Below are 22,917 nucleotides of genomic sequence, written 5' to 3'. Positions count from 1 at the left end.
TAAACTTTAAATCCGAAAAATATATTCAATCTCTTTTCGCAGTTATGTTATTTCACCGAGTAATAATTTCCATTTGTTTGCACTAATGCGATCATTACTATCATTTTTTTGAGTCTTTTAGTACTTTCACTATCTCTAACCTGCTCTGCATCTGTATTGCGCCAATGTTTTTGAATTCTTTGCAATGTTCTACTTTGTCACCTACTCTTTGTCTTTTATTTCCGGCCCCAAGCGTGGTTACATCTCTTAGTACAAAGTCTCGTCTTGCGGGACGTGAAAGTATCTCTCTGAAAAAGTCACGTCTTGTCTCAGGCTAAAAAGTCTCGTCTTGTCCCAGGATTTTTTTATTATAATACTAGGGGGCTTCGTCCCCTGCCCGCTTCATTGTTTGGTTTTCCGGTTACATACTTTTAAGATTTTTTTTTTCTTTGAATTGTTGCTATTTCATTGGTTTCACTTTTATTTCAGAACTTCGTTAAAAACAATATTTGGAATCTTTCGAGTCCCAACATGCTGAATCTTTTATATGAGGCCCGTGAGACATGTGTTTAATGACTTTGTACCATAATTCAAGATAGGTTTCTCTGTTTGGAATTTCAGCACAGACAAAATGTCATCAGCAGTTAATAATTTTTTTTTGCAAAGTAACCAATAAATGCATGTGAGATAAACCCCGTTTTTGAAATACTCTGACTTAATCTTCAAAGCCTAACAATATATGCATACTTCTGACATATCACCTGTGTCCATATATTCAATCTCCATTCGCCTTTTCGTTATTTCTCTGAGTAATAATTTCTCTTTGTTTGCGCTAATGCAATGTTTACTTTCTTTGTTTTGACACTTTCGTTTTTTCTGCTGTCATATTCTGTATCTTGTTCTGCGTGTGTTTCATGTCTACCTTTTTTTTAAGTCTTTTGAATTCCACTGTTTTCATTATCTATAACCTACTCTGTATGTGTTTTTGCCCCCTAGTTTTTTAAACTCTCTATGACGTTTTACTGTTTTTTACTCTTTGTCTTTTATTTCTGACCTTGCTTTGTCCTGCTTTTTTTCAATAGTCAGTGATGATTATTTTCCATTTTTTCAAGTAATAATTTCCATTTGTTAGCACTACTGCGATCTTTATTTCTTTTTTTTGATACTTTCTAATTTTCCTGCTTTCATATTCTTTAACTTTCTCTGCATTTGTATCGCAATATTTTTTTTGAGCCTTTCTAATTCCACTGCTTTCATCATCTCTAACCTGCTCTGCATGTGTATCACACCAACGTTTTTGAATGTCTTTATGAAGTTCTACTTTGCCTTTTACTCTTTGTCCTTTAATTCTGAGCCCGATTGGACGTGCTTTTTTTCAATTCCACCTGTTCCGGGCTGATTATTACTTTCCGTATTTTATGAATTTGCACCTTGATTATTCTTTTTCTTTTTTGCATTTTTTTCTCTCCAGCGCTTTTGAGTCTCTTTTCTCTGCGCTGCTCTTTCTTCTTCGCATAGTCGTCGACGTTTCATCTATAACGTATTGTCCTTATATGCTTTATATTTGCTGAGAGCCCTGGATCTGTGTGTGCTCAAATCCTTTACACAACTGAGTGTTTTGCTGCCCGTGGTTTTATTTAATATTGGTTGTACGTAGGGCGTGTCTTGCAAGAATCTCATTTTCTATGTCCCTGCGAGACGGTCCTGGGTCAATCTTTTGGTACAAAGTCTCATGTTTAAGGTCCCCATGAGACGCTCTGTGGCCAGTCTCTTTCGTCTCGTGGGTCTTTTAAGTGTCTTCCGTGATCTTCACGTCTCGTCTCCCTAGTCTTTCTCTCCCAGGATTTTTTTTTTTAAAATAGAAAGATATACTGTATATATATATATATATATATATATATATATATATATATATATATATATATATATATATATATATACTACGGTGGGTTGGCACCCTGCCCGGGATTGTTTCCTGCCTTGTGCCCTGTGTTGGCTGGGATTGGCTCCGGCGGACCCCCGTGACCCTGTGTTCGGATTCAGCGGGTTGGACAATGGATTGATGGATATATATATATATATATATATATATATATATATATATATATATATATATATATTCTTCCACAATCATTGTCTCTACATTTTGGTACATATCTTGTGAAGATGCCTTTGTCGGATGCCCCATGTGAAGGTCATCTTTATTGACTCTTGACCCCATTTAAATTGCTTGGCCCAAAACTTCACCTTATAGTAGGAAGGTGCATTATCACCATAGATAGCACTCATAGATTTCCTTTATCGTCTTCTGTTCTTTTGTAAAAAATTTAATGATGGAACGATGCTGCCAACCTGCTAATTTCTTTGTGGACACAGAGGTAGATGTATTTGCCATCCTTTCATCCTGAGCGCATATCAGTAGCACAAATACACAATACTCATGTAGATACATTCTTGAACACCCCTCATATACAGTATGTGTCTCCAGCAACCCAATATAATAGACAAGGGACCATGGGGATAGCATTCTTACTTGGAACTGTAAGAGGTAACTCTAGGATTATGATCCCAGGATTTCTACAGACTACTCCTGACCCTGGAAGTGACTCCTAGTATTGTATGAAAAGAAATGATTCATGGCTTGGGCTTTAAAGACCCTTCAGTCCGGCATGGTGTTTACTTTGGGGTCTGGAGTTTAGTGAGGGACAAGAACTTAACTTGAAGTGAAAGGAGAAGCTGGATATAGAGGAGGGCAAGGTAAAACCAAGGGAATGTTTAAGGTATGAGGTATCTTAAATGGTGGGTAACCTAATGGAAGGCAGGGAACTAATTATTGTTAAGTTAGGCCTGGTTGTTAGTTCTTTTGTTACTTTTTGTTTTTTGAGCCTTTCTTCTATTAACTTTTTTCTAAACAAACTATATATTTTGCAGTTCATGCCACATTTGACTGTAGTGTGATGTAAACCCATAAAGCTGCTAAAGTTTAATTTTAACTCAATATTTATTTTCAGCACTGGTATTTTTTATTTGAGACAATATATTTTGACTTTAAGTTGTGCTTATATGTCTGTTTTTAATAAAATTAACAACTCACTTTATTCATGCTGCCTGAATGCTCTGTGTGTTACAGTCTTTGAGCCACAGTGTCCCAGTCACAGTAGTTAATACATGAATGGATCTCTTCAAAATGTAATATGCAAGGTGCACATAAAGGAGTTATAAGATTACAAGTGAAAGTCGAACTGTGCTTCTGAGAGAGCTATATAAATAATAATTGTCTCATATACATTATGTGGAAATATAAGAAAAAAAACAAGTTAACTACCTAGGAGAAAATACTGCTGTCCTTTATTTGTATTCAGTTCTGTTCTGCTAGGATTAAGCTTTTATTTTTAACTATTTTTTGTTGTTTGTTTATTTAAGTCTTTTAATGGTGCTCTGAACTAAGAGTTACGAATATTTCCTGATAACTCCTTTTTTCTTTTATATTAGTATAAACAGCTCTTATAATTTCTTAGTCATAGCTTTGGCTAGAAGTACTGTTATAGATTATTCATCTTTTTATTTTGTTCATTAGGTGAACCTTCATTTTTATGTACACATAGAAATTTAAAAAAGCAAAATTTTCCATCTTTATTTACATTAGATGAACATATTCACTTCTGATTAACACATTTGCCTAATAGCATTTTTAAGTTCCTCTGGAATCCACAGATTGTATTGCATTAGTAAATTGATATGCATCAAAACTGCCCACTTTGTGCAGACTGAAGGTTTGAAGGTTACCATTCCATAGCTCTAGCAACAATTATCACACCAGCATTTGGGCTTTAAAGCCCAGTGTCATGATTTCAGAAGGTTAGTTGGGCCATGCTGAAGCATTAAGAACATCCCCACACTCACTGGGTCACATTTCCTTTATGTAATTATAACCTATTTTTACTCATTTTAAAATGGGTACAATAAGCTAAAAACAGATTGTTACGTATATGTCACAGTCAACTAAAATTGATTTATTGATTTAAATGTTGATATTGTCAAAGTTTCCATCAAATAATTAAGCAAAATTTATATTACATTGGATTTTATACAACTGTATACAAATTCAAATTTTTCTTATGGCAAGTAATTCTGGGCTACATGATTAAAATAAAAAAACAAAGCAGAAAAAAATAAACATACAAGTAATAGTAGGAAAAATCTTGAAAGTTAAAAAAAACAATGTTACATTTATTTCTTGTACTGTATAGGGAATCTGTAGCATGAAATTCCACCCAGCAGTCCACTGGTATAGTGAGCACACATCCACTTGAATTTCCCATTGGGATTAATAAAGTATCTATCTATCTATCTATCTATCTATCTATCTATCTATCTATCTATCTATCTATCTATCTATCTATCTATCTATCTATCTATCTATCTATCTATCTATCTATCTATCTATCTATCTATCTATCTATCTATCTATCTATCTATCTATCTATCTATCTTATTAGTAAGCATAGTCAGAAAGTAATCCTAAGCAAGGGACAGAATATCCACCATTAACTACCACCCCATCACTTAACTGGAACTCATAAAATATCATCTTGCAATTCTTACATTAGTAGGAAAAGCCAAGTGATTAAGTGCTGTAGACTAAAAAATTTTATTTTTTTAGCATTTAAAGGAGTTAGCTTCTGCCAAACTACATGCATTTGTCAGGATGACAGTTTAAATGTTTACTATGAAAAGGTGATTGGAGATATTGACATTTGGTATGTCACATGAATTTGCAACTTCATACTTAATAGCTCTTCTGGTTAACCCCTTTTTCTTTGCTCACAAATAGGTTATCTGAATGAAAATATCACATCAAAAAGAAGAATGTCTGACCATTTTATTTTTGATACTTTTGTGTATTGTGTTTTTCTTTTTGTAAAATAGACAATTGATTATTTGTGTTTTGTTTGATGGAGGTTTTGCCTAAAATTGGTTCTGAATCCTAATGAAAAGTGCTTGAGCTAATGAAATAGATATAGAAATAAATAATCACAGCTTTTCATAACCATAACATTTAGAAGTGTGACCGTGAAGAAATATTGATACCAAATGACACCATAAACAACAACTCTAAAATTTGTTTGTGTATCAGCTGTGCTAATCTGCCTATCATTGGCAGGAGCACATTAGTCAGAGATACAGTAAGTTAAGCTAATGAGTTGAAAAGACAATATGAAAAATGAACCCTTAAATTTTGATATTAAATTAGATTTAATTAATTGTTTCATTCATGAAAATACTTGTATATTTTTGTCAAAAAATGTATCTGTGTTTTTACTGTTCTTCCGTTTTCTGGGTCTGGCAGCAAAAGCCACAATAAGCTAATACACCATGGACAGAACAGCAGTTTAGTGCATGGCATAATCCCAACAGTAATAACATTTGCAGATCATTTATAAGGATTTTTTTAACCTAAGGTGCCCAGCCCACACTATCACTTGAGCCTCACAGACAAAGCGATCTACATCATCGTCAGTTAATAATTTTTTTTGCAAAGTAAACAGTAAATGCATGTGAGGTAAAACACGTTTTTGAAATTCTCTGACTTAAACTTCAAACCCTTACAATATTTACATACTTCTGACATGTCACCTGTGTCCATATATTCGATCTGTATTCGCCATTTAGTTATTTCTCAGAGTAATAATTTCTCTTTTTTTGCGCTAATGTGATGTTTACTTTTTTTTTTGACACTGTTTTTTTCTGCTTTCATATTCTGTATCTTGCTCTGCATGTGTTTCGCGCCTACGTTTTTTTGGGGTCTTTTGAATTCCAGTTTTCATTATCTCTAACCTGACAAAGTCATTAAACACATGTCTCACTGACCTCATTTAAAAGATTCAGCATATTTGGACTCGAAAGATTCTAAGTATTGTTTTTACAGAAGTTCTGAAATAAAAGTGAAACTAATGAAATAGCAACAATTCAAAGAAAAAAAAATCTTAAAAGTGTGTCCGGAAAACCAAACATGGGGGTTGGCGAGCGAAGCGAGCAGGGGGCAAAGCCCCCTAGTTACTATATATAGTAGTAGTAGTAGTACTCCCTCTTGCTCAGATTTTATGTTGTTCTCAGTTGCTTTTGATACTTGCACCTTCTAATCATCCTTTTGTGTATCATATCATGCCTTGTAAGTCACCTTTGATAAAAACATCTGCTAAATAATAATAATAATAAAAAAATAACAACAATAAAGTACCAGATTGGTACTGTGAGTGCTGATTAGTGTTTCCATAGTATTTCAATTATTATTATTAATGTTGTGATAAGAAAATAAATAAGTGTAATGATTTTCATGTAACTTTGGTTGGTTTATGTTTGGAACCAGACAAGAGCTTTTAGATAGCACCAAATTAAGACTTAAAGGCTTTAGCCAACTCATCAAATCAAATCCTAATCTTTACTTAATTTTCAAATTGCATAAACATGCTTTGTTTATTGTTTTTTGTGATATATTTTACTACTTCATTCTTTTGTAAAGTGATTATTTTTATTTTTACTCAGCTGTTTAAATGATTGTTGCTCAGTGAATGGGCCCTATGATCGACTTGGCACTAATCCAGGGCTAGTCTCTGCCTTATACTTCCAAAGCAGACACTGGCTACTTATCACCCAAAACTGGAATAAAGGATTTGAAAATACTATGTCAAATATAAATGAGTAATTTTGCTAAACTGTGTTTCCTATTGTAGAAGCATGCAAAGAGGAACACATATGCTGTGCACTTTATACATTTTCATGATTTCTATTTCAGACAGCTCTGCAACTATTTAATATAATGTTGAAAGTGTTTTGAAATTAGATATGATAAAAATAGCTCTGTTTCTGCATAAATACTAATACTTCCTGATTTGTGTTTTTTGCATTATGAACAGATAACCACTGTATAGCTCTTGCACAACTCATCTTTCTTTTGGGTTCAAATGTAATGCTTTTTTTAAATTAATAAAATCCAATATTAATTAATTAGTATTATAGCAGCCTTGATACAGGATTTTAGTTTCTATTATCAATAGAATATAAATGCAGTATAACAGTTTTTTATGAGTTACAGTACATTTTCTCTGCACTTTTAAGCTCTGTTCTTATTTTTTGTTTTTTTATCTTTAACATTTAATCATATAGAAATATTTTCTATAATACTTAAGGTTTGTTTTGTATGTATTTTAAGGAGAAAAGCACATAAGTGTTTTTGTGGGCACTATATATAGATTATATTCTATTACTTAAAATTGTTTTAAAACTGTAAAAATTCAGGAAACCTTGAATGGTAGACATGCAGCTTGAGGAACATGCAGCTCAGGAAGCTTGATTACAGGAAAACATTGCAACACAATGATTAATGGTGACAGTCCCACAGTCTCAAACACACGAGGTTCCTGACTTAGTGATTAGCATGGTGCAGTTTGCATGGCATCCCCATGTCCTCATAGGTATTATAATGTATATCTTACTTTTAATAACAATTATCTTAGTTAGCAGTGGTAATGTGGTTATGGGCAAAATGCATGCTGATTGAAAAGTATTCTGCCCAGAGTTTTCACCTTGCTCCCTGCACCTAGAAGTAGTAATTGGGAAAATGATTAGTACAAAATAAAATTTACAGCAAAATAGATTTTGTGCCATTATTAAATATACATAAGCAAAATTTTTCTGCATATCCAAAAGCATGAGGAAATCTGTTCTGGTGCAGAGTGTGGAAGTAGTTCAGAAAATGGAGACCATTTACCTGTAAGCACTTTAGATGCACGCTTTACTGCTAAAATCCATTGGCCTGTGTGCTTGGTCACCTGTGAGTCACTGGAAGGATCCTGGCTTGGGTCAGCATGCATAGTAGGAGAAATCAAGTACAGATGGTGTTATCTCTGACCTGAAATGTCCAGTGTGGAGTGGAAGGCAGGTACTGCGCAAGGTAGATGAGAACAGGTGGGATGGCATGGAGGGAGCCAATTGAAGATCAGTGTGACAGGTTTGGAAGGTAGCAGTTTCAACCATGGAATAAACCTTAAAATAATATTCATCCATCCATCCATTGTCTCCCGCTTATTCCGAGGTCGGGTCGCGGGGGCAGCAGCTTGAGCAGAGATGCCCAGACTTCCCTCTCCCTCTCCCCCGGCCCCTTCTTCTAGCTCTTCCGGGAGAATCCCAAGGCGTTCCCAGGCCAGTCGAGAGACATAGTCCCTCCAGCGTGTCCTGGGTCTTCCCCGGGGCCTCCTCCCGGTTGGACGTGCCCGAACACCTCACCAAGGAGGCGTCCAGGAGGCATCCTGATCAGATGCCCGAGCCACCTCATCTGACTCCTCTCGATGCGGAGGAGCAGCGGCTCTACTCTGAGCCCCTCCCGGATGACTGAGCTTCTCATCCTTGCTATTAATCACAAACAGTGAGTTTTGCATTTTTCAAGATTTTTAGGAGCAATTTTGTGAACCTATGTGCAAAATGAACCTCTATTGTTTTGCTTTTTACTTCCTAGAAGTAGAAAAAGTGGTTCCTAAAAGAGATGGATTTAATATATAACAAATTTTACAAAATACAGAAAAAGCATTATTGTTGTTATGCTTGCATCCACGCTGTTGTATGCCTACATATGATCTGTGCCATAAATGCCTGTTTTGTTATTGATAAACAGAACATTGCTTACAGTGATTTGGGGTATATTCTGCATTATGTTATCACTGAGTTATGAAAGAACAAGATTCCCAAGTTTATTCTTAAAAACTTCAATCATTAACCTGCAATAAATTAGTCTTATACAATGTATAAAAGTATCAACAAAACCAAAAAAAATCAAAGATCAATAAGACTCATCAATTATGTTCACTTAAATAATTTTGAGTTGCTTTTTAAAATTCCATGAGTCTTACCATGTATCAAATTACTTGATAAAGCTGTCTGGTTGTGAAGAAAAGCTTTCTAATATTTGTGCAAAATTTTCCCTTAACCAGTTTCCACATGCATCCCCGTGTCTTCGTTAAAGAAATCATCTTAAAGTAACAACTTTAATTATTGGTACTAATTCCTTTCATTATTTGAAAACTACAGTCATGGCAACTCCTAATCATTATTTGTTTAATCTGAAAAGGTTCAATATACATTATTTTGAAAGGATTGATAATTTTAGCAAAGAAACAAAAATGCTGGAGTATATCCATATACTTGGATAGGGAATGCACCAAATGGTGACCTTTCAACCCATTGTGTAGTTAGTGTCAGGGTTGTAATTTCTGCCGCTCTGTCTCTACTGACAGTGGCCACTATCTGCACTGATAAATCAGACACAGCTGACATGTCTTTTGTGTTTTCCCATGTATCTTTGCAGATGATTCACAGTTTTTGCTTCCATCATGCTTTGTAAATAGTAATATTTCATTATTATTATTTCACAGGGTTTCATTTGTTTTGTGACTCTGGCAGGGGGAGGATTTCTTTAAGGTTTACAGAGTATTTTGAAAAGCTTTTTTTTTAAACACATAAGTAGTGTAAATCCAATTAGAGTAGTGACATCACGCATGTGCGAAACAGATTGGTCAGCAATAAAGCCTGTGAAGTTGGGTACACGTACAGTACACATGTATGGAAGATCTGTGATATCATGCTGGCCTTGCAAGCATCATGGGGTGAAGATGGAAAAAAATATACTCATCTAAGCTGGTCACACAGCGAATTTCCAGAAAATATCTGGTGATCAAGCTTACTGGCAATCACAACTTATTGTTGTGAAAAGTGCTTTGGTGAATTTCGTGAATCAACATTAGTAACAACTTGAAACCTTTTTCACCTACTGTACTCATTTTAACATTACTAAATTATAAGCCATTTGAAATTCCTACCATTTACACTGTTTTGTCTATTATACTTTACCACTAATGCCAAAATGAGATTTAGAACTTTTCATCATTCTTCTGTGATGGTGCAGAGACACAGTGACTAGTGCTGTTGTGTCCACATCTTCACAATTTTAGGTTCAATTCCTAGACCACACATTGTGTTGTGGATATTGCACATTCCCCCATGTGCTGGTTGGTTTTCTCCTTGTACTCTCCTTTCCTACCGCATCTTAAAGACAACTTTGACTCTATTTATGTAATATATATGTGAATACAAATGATTCCTTTATTTTTAGTTTATATCTTGTACCCATACTGCCAGAATGGACTTTGGCATCACATAGTACTGTATTAGAATAAGACAGAAATTAATGAATACATTGTTATCATAATTGTTAAGAACTTTTTAGTTAACTTGCTTAAGTATCTGTTTTTAAAGCTTCAGTGCTGCATGGCACCCATGCAACTCTGATGGGTTTTTAACTGATATTTGTAAAGTCTTAAAGGTTAACAAGTGATACATATTAATATTGTTGTCAGTGATTCTAGAAACATTAAGAATTTTAGTAGTAGTTTTACTTATTTTTTGTATTATAAGTGTTATACCTAGGTAGTGCTGGGCGGTATACCGGTTCATACCGAAAACCGTTTTTTATTTTTTTTATGATATGGATTTTTCTTATACTGCAACACCGGTTTAAATTGCCTAAACGACGTTTGGAACGTGGCGCAGCGGGAAACTGTTTAAGTGGGGACCTTTTTCACTGCTACACCGCTAAACACAGATTTGTTGCACTAGGGCTCTTTTTCACTGCTACACCACCAAATAGTGGGCGGTAGCATAGGTATGCCATACGGTGAAAATGGACAGAGAGCATTCTGAAACTGAACTAAAAGTAAAGTTGAACATGTGATGAATAGAAGAACTTTTGCCGAAAAAAAGGAGTCACATCCGTTGCCTAGAGATACTTTAGTTTTAAAAGGTCACATGTGTAAATACTGTTTCTATACTACTGGATAATACTGCAAGCCAAGTTGTACTTGTTTTTGTACTTGCTAGTGTATGTTTTGCTTGTATTCATTCTGCGATGTGCTATCGACTTGTTCAGAGATGGGCGCAACTCTGAATGGATGGTATAATTAAACATGTATAACGAAGATATTTTTAAAGTTCTGAACACTCTGTCGGCTAAGTTAATAACTAGTTTTAATTTCACAAAGACGTTTATCGTGCGGTGATTGGTAATTATCGTGTGGTTTTGGTAGAGAGCAGGAATATCATGAAGTGAATGGATTCTGTGCGGTGATTGCTGCAGGTGCCTGCTCTTAGTGCGGAGGAAGTCAGTTTAAAAAGTGTAGTGATTAATGACTGGGTCGGGGAACACTTATCACAAAGTATTTGATGTGCTGCATTAACTTGTGACGGGGTTTGAGAAAATCTAGTAAATTAAACATTGATTTTAGGATGAAGTTTAGTTTACAACATTCTACTTTAATTATAAAATAAACTGAGAATAAAGTGGAAATGTCGACTTTAATCTTGACATAGTCAACATGTCGAATTTATTCTCTTCACAGTGGCCCTAATGCGCTTCCATAGGGCTATACCACAAACAGCATTATAAATGCAAGTTGCAGTTTTTATTATTTATGTATATAGCTTAGCTTGAAGCAAGGTCCATATTAATGCAGTTTGCCTAAGTGATGGTACAGTTGGTAAGATGTCATCACCAAGATTGCACTTGTTTTATTTTATTTTAATTTGGTGAATACTGTGTAATGCACCTGGGCTTGAAGCCTTGAAGTAATGGTGCAACTATCAGTAATACTATTATGTATTTTATTGTTATTATTTATTAGTTTAAATATTATGCAGTTTAATGATGGTAAAATTGTTTAAAAAGTCACTTTAACGTGTCAGTGGACAGAGATTGTTAACATTAACAGAAAGTATAGTTGGTTTACAAAAAATATTTACTATTTATTCCTTTTCTAAGACACTGTTCAGTGCAATACAACTTTTGACAAGCACCTCTGGATATTTTACTAGTCTAAATGCCTCTTTGGATGGTTGAAAATATGTTGTCAAAATCATACTTTAAGCTTTTGGAAAATTTGTTCAATTAAAGGTTCTATATTTTGACTGCATCTGTCATGCAATGTGATTCCTTCTCTTTAGTGCCACCCCCTTGAAAACTATCACTTTATGGGGCCATGCAAACCTGGATTAATACTTGTGTGCACATTAAAATGTCTTTTTGTACGATGTACAATTCTCATAACAGTCTAATAGGTTATTCTTAGCCAGTCTACTGCAGTAATTGCACTGGAAAATGTGGTTAACATCCACTCATGCATGGGGAAAAAAATACCGTCTAATACTGTGAAACCGGCAGAATTTAGAAAAATACCGTGATATAGAATTTTGGTCATACCGCCCACCTCTATACCTAGGTAATTAAATAAAGTAAGTGGTTAGAAGGAGATGATGGGGCTGATTTCTGTAGCATATCTAAATCTATAAAAATGGCTTCCTTCCTCCTCAGTGAAAATGGTAGCAACTGTTTCCCAAGCACTTACTTAAACCCTTTTAGATACATGTTTTCCACTTAACCTGCAGCAATTTTATATGTATCAGACAGAAGTAATTGATTTTTATCATAGCTTCAACAATGCAAATACATTCTCTCCAGTTTAAACTACAGGTAATCACAGATACAATGACTTGATATAAACAGAAGTTTGAAGGTTATAAACAAGACTATTAAACCTTAAAGATTTCAAAATTTGTGACATATTGTGCAAAAACTTATTAATAACTAAGTAAGAAAAAAGAAAAGTGTGCTCTAGAAAATCCATCCTACCTCACACAAATTAACATCCTCACACAGCCGGTGACAATGTGGAGGTGAATGGGTAGCTTAATAATACTGAAAGTTGATTTTGCTTAAGTAATATACCCAAATCAGTGTAAAGACACAGAGCCGTTTTATCAGCACAAGTGAAAAAGGTACCATCTGTAATACATAAACATGCAATTACCTCATCCACCTGTTAACCCAAAAAGTTTAGACTAAAGCACTTGAATGGCAATGGCTTTTTTATTCCACTTGAAGGCAGCAGCAGAGCTGGTTGTACTTTGGTTTTCCTTTTCACTTGAAGTAAACCCATATCATTTTATAACAAAAGTAAGTCATGAGCCATGAAACATTATATGTATAATACTATTTTATAAAACTAATTTGAAAAAACAAAATGATGTTGTGTTTTAGTAGATTTTTTCAAGTTTAATCAATTTTGTTTAGACCTTCATAGAAAACTTACAAGGAATAAATACACTGCCACTAAATTCTACATGTGAGACAGTGGTGTTTACATGGTAGCTTCAAACTTGTATCATTTTTTACTGTGGAAAATAAAAATAATTATTATTTACTTTTATGTAGTGCACTTCTATGCTGGGAGCAACCTGGACACGATGTCAAAGATCTGAATCAAAGATCATTTTTGAAACTTATTGTCAGCTTAATTTCCTTTCTATATAAAAATGTTAGAATATTAGGCAGGGTGAGGATGATGTAGAAAGCTTCAAGAAAAATTTGTGGAGACAAAAGGGCACTTGCTTGTTACTTTTGAAAATTTTGCTTTTGAATTTTAATCATTATAGACTTTCAGTGTCAGTAGTAAAAAGTGCATCATATTCCACAGAGCCAGGGCTGAATGAGAAAAAAAAAGCATTGTGGTTTATGCATAGTTTATTAAAGGAATGATAGTCTGATGGTTGTTATGTTCAATATGCGTACATGACACATACATCTTACAAGTAAACTTACATATTTGTTCAGCAATGTTTAAGATATATGCTATAATACCAACCAGCAAATTGTTTGACTGAGCATTAACAGACCACATTACAATATGAATAGTATCACTCAGAATTCCTGAATATAGCTGATTGAATGACAGCAGAAAAACTACAGATAAAAAAAAAACCACTGCAATGATAAAAGGATATAAATGCACTGAATGCACGGGCCTCTAATTAAAGTGACAAGGAGTATATTTTTTATGTCATTTTATCATTATGTGATACACTTGTGTTTGACCTATTCAGAATTTTGATGATTATCGATATTTATATGTTCCGCTCTTAGTAATCAGTAAAGTTTAATGAAAGTTAGCCATAACATTTGCAAAGCATTTTTGTGCGTACTTGCCAAGATTATATCAGTAAACCAGTAAGGTGCCTGCGTAAACAGGGTTTATTGGACACATTTGCAGATTATCAGATAACACACTGCCTTTAAATAGATGGAACTGAATACATATAACTATGTGTGTTCATCTATCTTTATAATTAATTCGTTTAGCCAGTAGAGGTGGAGTGTTTATTTTGAAGAGCAAAAACAGACCTGCAGTTACAGAATAATATCATGTACTTTTCTCAGAACCAACAATAACAGTAATTAAGAATGTTAGATAGACATTATAAACTATTCCTTACTACATACATGGTCAAACATAATCTAGGATACTAATCTCATTGTGTTTAAAATTAATAAATGTTAGAAATTTTAGTCACTTTAAAGCTCATAATGGTGAAAGAGCTACTCATTGTAATATAATAAACAGCATATATTTTATTTATTCATAATGAAGGAGAGATGAACAAAAATAAATTTGATACAGATTTTGGAGAAAATAACCCCTTGGGACATCTTGGACCTTAATGAAGGGTAGACTTAAAGGTTAAATAACATTGACCAACTGGCTGTCCAGCTCCACCACCCTGACCATTCTAGAACTTAATTTAGATAATGGCCTGACTATGATTCTGTCAGTAGTGGCACAGTACTTCATGATACTAAGAAAAAAATACAAGTTTGATCAGAATGTTTAGCGCAGTTATTCTCTAACTAATTAAAGCACAAACAATAGTGCTAAATTATTCTGAAGTAGTGATTATTTAGGCAGTGATGTGTTTGTAAGATAAAAAAGTGGCAAAGCCATTCTTAGATTTATAATTTTGAAGAATAGCATCTGCTTAATATATTTTGGAAGGCAATATGGAAACTTAAAAAAGTGGAATTACATGGCCAGACACCTTTTTTATAGTTGTTATTCTCGTTAAACAAATATTTGTACCACAGTATAATTTGATCAAAGACTGAAAAGTTGAAAGAAATAAAAGTTTATTCTACATCATGTGAATAAATTAACTTTTTAAGTTAAAAAAACAATATCTTAGACAGTACATTTAATGTGTGGACTAATTGTTAAATCAGTTCTGTTAGTATCAAACAGAAATTTAATTTTCAATGTGGATTCAGCTAGGCTAAACTAATACAACATATTTTTTTAAGTTTTTTAAGTTTACGGAAATTTATTTATTTAGCACTTTTCTTTTCAATTTACTGAAGAAAGTACCGTATTTACTCAAGTATTAGCCGACCCGAATATAAGCCGAGGTACCTAATTTTACCTACAAAAACTGGAAAAACTTATTGACTTGAGTATAAGCCTAGGGTGGGAAATGCAGCAGCTACTGGTAAGTTTCAATAATCAAAATAAATACCAATAAAATTACCGTACATTAATTGAGGCATCAGTAGGTTAAATGTTTTTGAGTATTTATTTCAAAGAAAAACAGTAAACTAGCTCTGTAAGTGGAGAAGAGGGTCAACAAAAACATGGTATCTCTCTCGCTTGCGCTCTCTCTCGCGCTCGTGTGTGTGTCTGTCTCTCGCGCGCGCGTCTGTCTCTTTCTCGCGCACACGCGCATGTGTCTGTCTCTCTGTCATGCGCGTGTGTGTACTGTACACTCCAGCTTTCTGTCGGGTTGGCAGGGGCAGCGGGACCTGACTCGAATATAAGCCGAGGGTGACGTTTTTCAGCACATTTTGGGTGCTGAAAAACTCGGCTTATATTCGAGTATATAAGTATATAATAAATCCTATTACTAGGATTTATTTATAAATACTGCTTAAGTGTGTTTTAATATATGAGTAAAGCGTTTGGGACTACTCTCATCAGATTGTGGCACATTTTAATAATATTTTGACAATTTACAATAAATCATCCAAAGGCAATGGTATGCAGTTGCACATATCTCTCTATTATATAAAAAAAAATCCCGAGACAAGACTTTTTGAAGAGATTTTTTGAAGTCCTGCAAGTCAAGACTTTTGACATGAGATTGTTTCAAGTCACGCCCTCCTCTCAACCCATATTCAAACACGCACACAGTCCACTCACATCTCATTTGTGTGAATGCTTTTGACAGACACATTTCCTGCTCTCTCAGCTCTTATACATTTTTATGTTTTCCTCACTTTAAGTTCCCAGTTAAAGAAGACGTATTATGTCCAAATCTTATTGATGAATTTCATCTCGAAGGGATGTCAACAAAAGAAATGAGTACATGGGCAATCCTAGCACCGAGAAACGATGTAGTCAAATGAATTAACTTGAAAATTGTTGATCGGTTACACAGCAAATTGGTCAAATGCGTATCAAAAAATAACAAAATTGTTTTTACCGTAGTTTACAGTAAAAGTGTAAGTTTAAAAAATATTTGCGTGTTAATTTCAAAGCCAAACAGAACGAAATTGTATAATGCAATGAAAAAATTTACTTTCAAATTATTACATTTTACTATTTTTTAATATGGTTAATTATTCACTATACAGTAATCCCTCCTCCATCGCGGGGGTTGCGTTCCAGAGCCACCCGCGAAATAAGAAAATCCGCGAAGTAGAAACCATATGTTTATATGGTTATTTTTATATTGTCATGCTTGGGTCACAGATTTGCGCAGAAACACAGGAGGTTGTAGAGAGACAGGAACGTTATTCAAACACTGCAAACAAACATTTGTCTCTTTTTCAAAAGTTTAAACTGTGCTCCATGACAAGACAGAGATGACAGTTCTGTCTCACAATTAAAAGAATGCAAACATATCTTCCTCTTCAAAGGAGCAAACAAATCAATAGTGCTGTTTGGCTTTTTAAGTATGCGAAGCACCACGGCACAAAGCTGTTGAAGGCAGCAGCTCACACCCCCTCCGTCAGGAGCAGAGAGAGAGAGAGAGATAGAGAGAGACAGATAAAAAAATCAATACGTGCCCTTCGTGCTTTTTAAGTATGTGAAGCACCTTTCAGCATGTCGTTTCAGGAAGCAGCTGCACAAAAGATAGCAAACGTGAAGATAATCTTTCAGCATTTTTAGACGAGCGTCCGTATCGTCTAGGTGTGCGAACAGCCCCCCTGCTCACACCCCCCTACGTCCGTGCAAGAGAGAGAGAGAGAAAGTAAGTTGGGTAGCTTCTCAGCCATCTGCCAATAGCGTCCCTTGTATGAAATCAACTTGGCAAACCAACTGAGGAAGCATGTACCAGAAATTAAAAGACCCATTGTCCGCAGAAACCCGCGAAGCAGCGAAAAATCCGCGATATATATTTAAATATGCTTACATATAAAATCCGCGATGGAGTGAAGCCGCGAAAGGCGAAGCGCGATATAGCGAGGGATTACTGTAATCTAAAATAGTTCTATTATGCATATGTAACAATTCCCATGAAAATAACAATCTGTTTAAATTGTACATCCGCATCCCTATACATGAGTGGCAGAACTGCAAAAGTGGCTTGCGCGTAGTGCAGGGTTTGGCGAGTGAAGCGAACAGGGGGCAAAGCACCCTAGTTGCTAAAGATATTTAATAGGATACCATGGTCAAATGTGACAAGCTAAACCTATCTTAGCATTTCTAGGTCATCACTAATAATACATGAGAACCATGCATAACTTTTTTAGACCTGCTTGATCCAGTTTAGGGCCTTACAGGGCTGGAGTCTACCCTGGCAGAAAGACAATGATAATACTTTAAACTGTTAAACACTTAGTAATGATAACAGAAGAGCAATAAACTTCATTACTGTTCTACAACACCTGGACATTGGGTAAAGTTCTGGCCATCTTTGTAGTGAACAGAATTTAATTAATAAAATTTAAATTTAGCTTTCTAAGTAATGTGATCAAACAAAGAGGAAAGTATTTTTTTTTCTCAAAATGCTTGAGATAACACAACAAAAACTGAAGAAAATACTATGGTATAATTCACTACCTGTGTACACATGATCCACACGATCTGTTTATTACAGATACAGATATAAACATATTTAAATTAGGACATTTCTGTAAAGGAATCATTATATGTTGATGATTTTTCCATAGGATATTTATTTTGGAACATTTCACAACTGTATATTTTGTTAAATGTACAAAGGGTCTTTAATCAGCATTTCTTTTTATTTTACATATGTAATTTTGGCTTTGTCATGATTGGTAAAATATGTCAAATATTTACTAACACACTTTTTTTTGGCTTTTTAAAAGATGTTGTAATGCATTGTTGCATGTCTTTTATTAATTATATGACTTTTTTTTGTTATCTTTGTAATCTTGAAAAACTATAGCCATATTAACAACATTATTAACAGATACAGTTAAACATTTTGGTGTATCGGACTCGGATCTTATTTTTAGTCTTGCTCCATACCTAAAAATATATCATCTTTGAATTGAAATTGGCACCCTCACTAGACTCTCATCAATCAATGTGTGGCAGTCATTTCATTTTAGTGCTGCCCATGTACATGCAGTTTAAATCTATTTGCCTATGACTCCATGGTTCTTAGTCAATCATTTAAACGGCTAACACAATTATATATTATATAAGTATACTTTTATTGTGCATGTAAATCTTATTGATGCTATAAAAGAAGCACATAAGAGATTTTTGAAATTACTTTCTTTATTGTATATCACATGTGAATGACTGTCAGATTGTTTGTATTGTGTATTTAGGTAAATCTTCAAGTGTTTTTCATAGTATAGTTAAATAGCTGTGTTTTGTAAATGGCTGTCAGTCTTTTGTAATTTGGTAAGAAATAAAACAACAGTAATTCCCAAAAGGTTAAAAGGGCTGCCGTTGGAGTAATGTTATGCTATGGGCCACTGGCGGTTATTTCAGTGTTATCATTCTGTTGTCAGACACTTCTTTCTGCTAAATGAACCTGTCAAATTACAGAATGCGAATGTGCAGTGCAGAAATGTACCAGAGACCTCTAGCATCCTGTGAGCCAAGTAGGCCACTTCTTGTTGAATTTAATGACAAGCAGATCCAGTTAATTGTAACAGAGCTTCAGCTGACACTACTTCCTGAACAGTTTATCAGTCAGAGAAACGACAGCAAAGTGCAGAGCCTTGCTAAAAATCAAATTGCCCTCTTAATATTTAATGATGCTTTAATGGAATTGCCTTCTTTTTCTCCTTCAGCTGAGCTCAGATTTTTTTTTTTACTTGGAACTCTGATGATACAGTGATTTCTACATTTTCTCTGCCTAACTGAAGCACTGAGATGAGGAATGGGGAATAAAGGGGGCTTTTGTTACTATTGGATCTGGTTGTAATATATTGATGAAGTGTCTGGCAGCTGAATGGCGTGAGTTTACAGTATATGCTGAGACCAGCGTCTTGTGGAAAGGCAGGGCCTCTTATGTGATTGAACAGGAAGTAGATGGAACGGGTCAGTAGATTGTACCATTCATAAACCCCCCTTCCCTTTTTTTTTATTCATGGGTGTGAGATGGAACATTGTCACAGCCTGAGGCAGAGCAGTCAAAGCACCAAGCAGGCGAGCTTCAGTGTGCCCTGCAATTCTGGGGCGTGCTTATGTTTCCAAGATTTGGCAAATGCTTTTTTTTCTTTTTTTTTTTTGCCAGTGCGGAGGGCATATTTTCAGCAGCAACGTGGTTTAATCCTCTAGCTGCATGTTGGGTAAATTCACAACCCACATGTGTGCGTCCTCTTACTTTGGAATAAAGCACACAAGATTTTTTTTTGCTTCCTGCATTGCAATGAATGTCTGACAGACACAACCTTTTTATAAGACGGCCCACATCATTGGCTTCAAGCCCAGAAATTGCTGCAACACTGTCTTTGATTGGTTATCTTTTTGTCATGCTTTGCTTAATGAGAGGAAAGGGTTATCTTTTTTCATTTTTTTTTAATAAATTAGCAATGGCTGGCTGCTACATGCAATACTGTAAGTATGTGGTGGAAACTTTTTTTTTGGCATGCTTGTTTCTGAAGCAAGGGAATATGGAGCATATTATATGTGTAGCTGCAGAAGTAAATTTCTATTTGGTAAATTAATATATCTCTTTCTTCTACAGGTTGGTACTAAAGACGTGCCTTTCCTGACGTCTCTGCTGCTTGGAACCGCTTCTAGAGCAGTCTCTGCTTTTGCCTTGCTTGCTGCCCAGCTAGACTACGACGACTGCACATCTACCCTCCAGCTGTAGGCCAGCTCTACCCCCACCTATACCTAGAATTGAGCAAAACCATCCTCAGTACCAGGCAATGCCCTCTGCTGCTTTACTGTAGACACAAAACTTTATCATTATTGTTATTCTTTTTTTTGGGTTTGTTTTTTCCTCTCTGAAAAAGGGAGTTTCCACAACCAGTAAAAAAAGACTGAGTCAAATGTAATATTATTGCTGTTCATGCTGCATATTTATATGCCAAGCTAATTAATAATGAATTGCAACATAAAATTTGGTTGCTAATTCAGCTGTGGGGGAGATTCATTTTCAGAGAACTCTACTGGAAGCCATTTGAAACGCCAGCGTCAGCACAGGCTCTGCCGCATTTCCATGCTTCTGGTTGGGCTCCAGTTTGGCACTAAGAATGGGTTACTAGCTCAAGGCTAGATTCAGGTCAGATTGTTGGATACATACAGTACATCTCTTTGGCTTAAAGTGGAAAATTGCTCTGGGTTGATAGCTCTTGGCTGTGTCAGCTTGCACAGAAGACACTTTAGAAAAGTTTAAAAGAAAATTTCTGAATCTATCAATTAAAAACAAAGCCATTTTCTATTTTTTCTAAATTGTTCATATTTTTTAATTTGGCGCAATACACCATAGATTGCCTGGCTTTTTTATTTATTTAATTTTTGCTTTTCTTTTCAAAATTCAACTACCTGTAAAGATCAAGCATGGCAGTTAATGTCACGCCAATCCGGGATACAAAATGGCTTACACTGGAAGTGTGTAGAGAGTTCCAAAGGGGGACTTGCTCACGACCAGACACCGAATGTAAATTTGCACATCCCTCAAAAAGTTGCCAAGTTGAAAATGGAAGAGTAATCGCCTGCTTTGACTCTTTAAAAGTAAGTACTGCAATTCTAGTATCTTTTTCCAAAATAATGATGTTTATTACATTATTCAGTTTGTTATACACTGCATGAATAACACTAGTGGTGTAGAGATATATTGTAACTTATGGACGATATCATGGAGATGCCTTTGAATTGTAACAACAAAAGCTATGAAAAGATGCAGCATTGGATGGAAAATCTACAAGCAATTTTCAAGTGTGTCTGTTGATGAAATGTGATAGCAAAGATTGCCCGAGGCAATGTTTACTGGGTGTCTGTGTAGCAGAACAGGAGGTGAATGTGGTCTGTGTAATTTTTCCCATCTATTTTTAGGCCTGTTAAAAGGCATATATAATACTTACTAAAGGAAACCCATGGAATAACAATATCTTTCAGCTATGTTCAGAATGTTATTCATCAACCCAGAGTTCTTGTCATCACAGAAAAAATAATTACTGATATTGTTAAAACTAGCTTTAAACAAGAAATTGATTGCATAACATGAATTTCACAATCATAGTGATATGAAATAGTTTTATTTTGCTGTTCTGTATTAATAAACTTTTTTGAGCCCTTGGAAATTAAAAAAGGATTTTTCTTTTCTGTAATTTTTGAATTGTTAATTTAGAACTTGCTTCTTTAAATAGTTATATTCCTTATCCTGAAATAGCAAAGCAGCAGTTAGATTATTTTCAACTGACTGTTAAATATCTGCATAATAAATGACACATGCAGCTATTTACAGATTTTGCAGGCAGCTTTGTAAATGATTAGATGTGGAAAGTAGGATTCTAGGGACAGACAGAAACAAATGAGTTTATGGGTGACGTGTTCCACTTAATGTTTACTCATTAGAAGTTTTGTGCATTCTATAAACTATTTCTAAAAAGTGCCATTTTGTTGTTTGTTCGTAGCAAATTTCATGGAAAAAACAATGTATAGAATTTAGCAGAGATCTTTCCTCTAAAGCTGCAAGGACACAGAGCTTGGCTATTTGCTTTTTTTAATTTTGAGGATATGAACGTTAATTCTGTTAACTGTATTAAAGCAAAGAAAGCCTAGTTTATTTCCTGATTAAATTAGTAGCATAAGTTAGTTTGGCATTTTCTTTTGAAGAATAACGATTCTGAATATTAATTTAGATTTGCATTTCATTCGTCTTTGCTGATATTGACCATCAGAATTAGTTTGATGCTGTTGAATATATTTTTAACAATTATTAATGTAAATTGTTTGAAATGTTATTATTTATTTATTTATTTAAATTTTGCTTTGAAAAGTACTGAAGAATAGTGCAGAAAAGGAGAAGAATAGATGTTTCAAAAGGCCTAGTTCAGAAAGCTGATTCAGTTTTAACAAAAAAGCATTTTTTGCATAATTTTCTAAATAGAGCTATGTCGTAAAAAGAAATTCCATTTCTGCTGAGTAGGATGTCAGGCATTTATTCTAAGTAATGTAATAGAGAATACAGTGCATAAGTTTTGTCATGTGTATGTTTATATGTTTATTGTATTATCTATGCAAAACATTATTTTCCTTTATATTTTTTATTAATGGATGAGATTATTGAGCTGATTATAATGAATTATTTTTCAATCTGTTATCACCTCTTCTCACAGGAGTTTTGCATTGTTTCCATTTGAAGTGATATATAACTATAAAGAGTGCAGGTTTATTATTTTCATTTAAGCCATTATTTCACTATAAAATCAATATATATGAACTATATGAAATGATTTGATGAAAAAAATAACATTTAAAATAATTTAATGCAGGCAACCCTTTTTCAAATGTAATATTATTTTTGCTTGTCCTTATTACATATGCAGTAATGCTTTCCCCCAGATATGTT

General features: G+C 34.5%; 1 protein-coding gene across 20 annotated transcripts in view; it reads left to right on the top strand.

Moving 5' to 3' along the window:
• The window catches only part of mbnl1 (muscleblind-like splicing regulator 1), a 167,547-nt gene that overhangs the window by 19,326 nt on the left and 125,304 nt on the right, over positions 1-22,917 (top strand). For 19 of the 20 annotated variants that reach the window (XM_051923972.1, XM_051923969.1, XM_051923964.1 and 16 more), the window contains exon 2: positions 20,083-21,077. The exons of the other annotated variant lie outside the window; for it this stretch is intronic. In XM_051923972.1, coding sequence (XP_051779932.1) covers positions 20,904-21,077 — 174 coding nt within the window. In that variant the 5' untranslated portion in view covers positions 20,083-20,903. The remainder of the gene's footprint in view (positions 1-20,082; positions 21,078-22,917) is intronic. 20 annotated transcript variants of the gene reach the window in all.

This window comes from Erpetoichthys calabaricus, chromosome 2 (genome assembly GCF_900747795.2).
Source record: "Erpetoichthys calabaricus chromosome 2, fErpCal1.3, whole genome shotgun sequence".
Lineage (NCBI taxonomy): Eukaryota > Metazoa > Chordata > Cladistia > Polypteriformes > Polypteridae > Erpetoichthys > Erpetoichthys calabaricus.
Note: the sequence above shows the minus strand (reverse complement) of the source record. Positions and strands in the feature narration are given on the sequence as shown.